Below are 2,828 nucleotides of genomic sequence, written 5' to 3' on the forward strand. Positions count from 1 at the left end.
TGATTTCTGAGAACACGGTGACCTCCCAGCAGAGGTGACTGAGTAAGCCTGTCTCACAGATGGCATCTGCCCCGGCCTGCAGTAAGGGCAGCTGAAGGCAACGACTGGGCCACAGCTCTCCCCCTTGGGGGCCATGACCTTGCAGGGCCCGCACCATTCCCTCACAGACCAACGGCTGCCTCTCCTTGCCACACTGACTACAGCTCCCAGTGGGATCCACCATTCGCTGCCCACACAGGGCCTGCCAGGAGCTGTAGTTTGGCGGGCTCAGTCAGTGAACCGCTGTAGCAGGTGGTCGTCACCGTGGCGGACGCCGCCACTGCCGCTGTCCATGAAGCGCTCACAGGGGAACTCGATGAGGTCGGCCTCGCTGAGGGCGCAGGCGGCGCCGCGGGGCGGGCGGTGAGACTGGAAGCCCGAGAAGTCGGCGGAGACGCCCGTGCCCATGGAGCGGAGGGGCCGGCGGGTGGAGTAGAGCTGCCGGACGTGGACGGGGGCCGCCTTCCGCCGCCGCCGCCCCAGCACCTTCTTCCGCAGCAGGCGGGAGGCCCAGGCGGCCAGCGCCGCGAAGAGCAGCAGGGCGTTCACCGCCAGCAGCACCAGGGTGAGGAGCTGCTGGTCGGGGCTGCGGGGCCCGCCCGCCGCCGTGCCGCCCTCGGGCAGAGTGACCAGCCCAGCGCAGTGGTCCCGCGGCGCCACCGGGCACACGCGGCCGCCGAGGATGCCCTCGACGCAGACGAGGTAGGGGGTGTCCGGGTGGAGCTCCCGCAGGGTGGCGGCCGGCTCCCCGCGCTCCGGCAGGTAGACGAAGCGCTGGAACTTGACAGCGGCGCCGAAGCGGTCGAAGAGGAGGCGGAACCGCACCGGCCCCAGCAGGCGGGGGCTGCGGTGCGGCCGCACGGCCCAGCGCACCGTCACCGAGCTGGAGCCCACCGCCTCCACCGACAGGTTGCAGAGGAACAGCTTGTTGAAGTCGCACGGGTCGGACACCAGCGGCGGGACCCCGGCGGCCGGCGCCGAGCGCACCTTACCAGCCCGGCGGGGCCACGCCGCGCTGGGCGGTGCCGGCCCGGAGGCCGCCGGGCGAGCGGGCAACGGCGGTGTAGGGCTCGCCGCCTCCGCCGCGGCCCTCGGCGCCGCCGCGCCCTCGGGCGCCCCCAGCAGGCGGGCGGTGGAGGCGGACGGCGGCGGCCCCGGCGGCCCGCGGGGGAGACCCGCGCCGCCGCCGCGGCTGCTGTTGCTGCCGAGCCCCTCGGCGGCCGGCGGGGGGGACGCGGAGGAGGGAGGAGCACCGTCGTGGCAGGGGCCGCCGTCTTGCGGCGGCGGCAGCTGGGCGTCCTGCAGGTAGTCGAGGTACTTGCCGGCCAGGGTGGGCGGCAGGCGGCACTGCACGAAGACGGTGAGCAGGCGGCCCTGGGAGTGCCAGGCCCCCAGCCACTGCTTGAGGCCGCGGAGGCGGCAGTCGCAGCTCCAGGCGTTCCCTTCCAGCTCCAGGCGGTAGAGAGCCGGGCTGGAGGCAAAGATCTCGCCGGGCAGGGTGGCCAGCGCGTTGTCTCGCAGGCTGAGCTCCCGCAAGCGGCCGAGGCGGCTAAAGGTGGAGGGGTGCAGGGCGGTCAGCGCATTGCGGCTCAGATCCAGCGCCTCCAGGCTGCTCAGCGGCTCCAGCAGGGCAGCGGGCAGGTGGCTTAGCAGGTTTCCCTCCAGGCGCAGCTCCTTTAGCGAACCCAGCCCCGTGAAGGCATCTGGGGCCAGGTGAGCCAGGCGGTTGCCACTGAGCGAGAGCTTCGCCAAGCTGGGCAGGTGCTGGAAGAGCCCCCCTGTGAGCTGCTGCAGGCTGTTGCTGGCCAGCAGCAGGGTGTGCAGGGAGCGCAGCGGCCCAAAGATGTCCGGGTGGCGAAGGGAGCTCTGCTGGTTCCCCGAGAGGTCGAGGAAGCGCAGCTTAGCCAGGCCAGTGAAGGCACCACGGCTCAGCCAGCGGATGCGGTTGGACTCCAGGTGCAGGTAGAGTAAGTTCGGCAGACCTGAGAAAGTAGAGTCGCCCAGCGAGCCCAGCTCGTTGCCATCCAGCCGCAGCTTGACAAGGCTGCCGAGGCCGGAGAAGGAGGCGGCGCTGAGCCGGCCGATCTCGTTGGCGTTCACATAGAGGATGCGCAGCTTGGCCAGTGCACTGAGGGTGCCAGGGGCCAGCGCCGGCAGCAGGTTGTTGCCCAGGTAGAGCTCCTCCAGCCGACCCAGCCGCTCAAAGGCCTTGGGATGCAGCGAGCGGATCCGGTTGTACTGCAGGTCCAGGCGCTGGAGCCCTGCCAGGCGGTGGAAGTCAAAGGCCGAGATGTTGGCGATGAAGTTGCCCCCGAGGCTGTAAGTGAGGATATCCTGGGGTTCGGCAGCCTTGGGCACCGAGCGCAGGCCCCGGTTGGTGCACAGGAGGTGCTGGTGCTGCTGGCAGTCGCATGGTTCGGGGCAGATGGGCTCGGCCCCGGGCAGCAGCAGGAGGAAGAGGGGGATGGAGCCCCAGAACACCCGCGGCAGCACCATCAGTCGGACCCGGCGCGGCGCCCCCATCCCGGGACAAGCCGTGGGCTCCTTCCCCCGCCGGCTTTGTGTCTCTCCGGCATCCCCCCGCTCCTCTTCCGCGGCTGCTAATCGGCCTCTCCTGTGCTCCGCGCCGGGCTGAGCTCCGCGCCGGGCAGGCAGGCGCGGCGGCGGCTGCAGGTCGCTCTGCCCGGCACCATGGGCTCGCCCGAGCCGGCCGGGGGCGCGGAGCGGCCGGGAGGGCTGCAGGCTGCCGCCGCCGCCGCCCGGGCTCCGCCGCCCCTTGCGGCCCGCGG

General features: G+C 72.1%; 1 protein-coding gene across 1 annotated transcript; it reads right to left on the bottom strand.

The window, feature by feature from the left end:
- Positions 1-267: 267 nt before the first annotated feature.
- TRIL (TLR4 interactor with leucine rich repeats) lies at positions 268-2,562 on the bottom strand. Its single transcript, XM_009948410.2, has one exon. The coding sequence runs from the start codon at positions 2,560-2,562 to the stop codon at positions 268-270; it is 2,295 nt and encodes a 764-aa protein (XP_009946712.2).
- Positions 2,563-2,828: the final 266 nt, after the last annotated feature.

The sequence above is a fragment of the Leptosomus discolor genome, chromosome 7 (assembly GCF_034619465.1).
Source record: "Leptosomus discolor isolate bLepDis1 chromosome 7, bLepDis1.hap2, whole genome shotgun sequence".
NCBI classification, from domain to species: Eukaryota; Metazoa; Chordata; class Aves; order Leptosomiformes; family Leptosomidae; genus Leptosomus; species Leptosomus discolor.

Coding starts and splice junctions, on each gene's coding strand:
- TRIL (XM_009948410.2), bottom strand. CDS start 2,562: ATGGGGGCGCCGCGCCGGGTCCGACTGATGGTGCTGCCGCGGGTGTTC.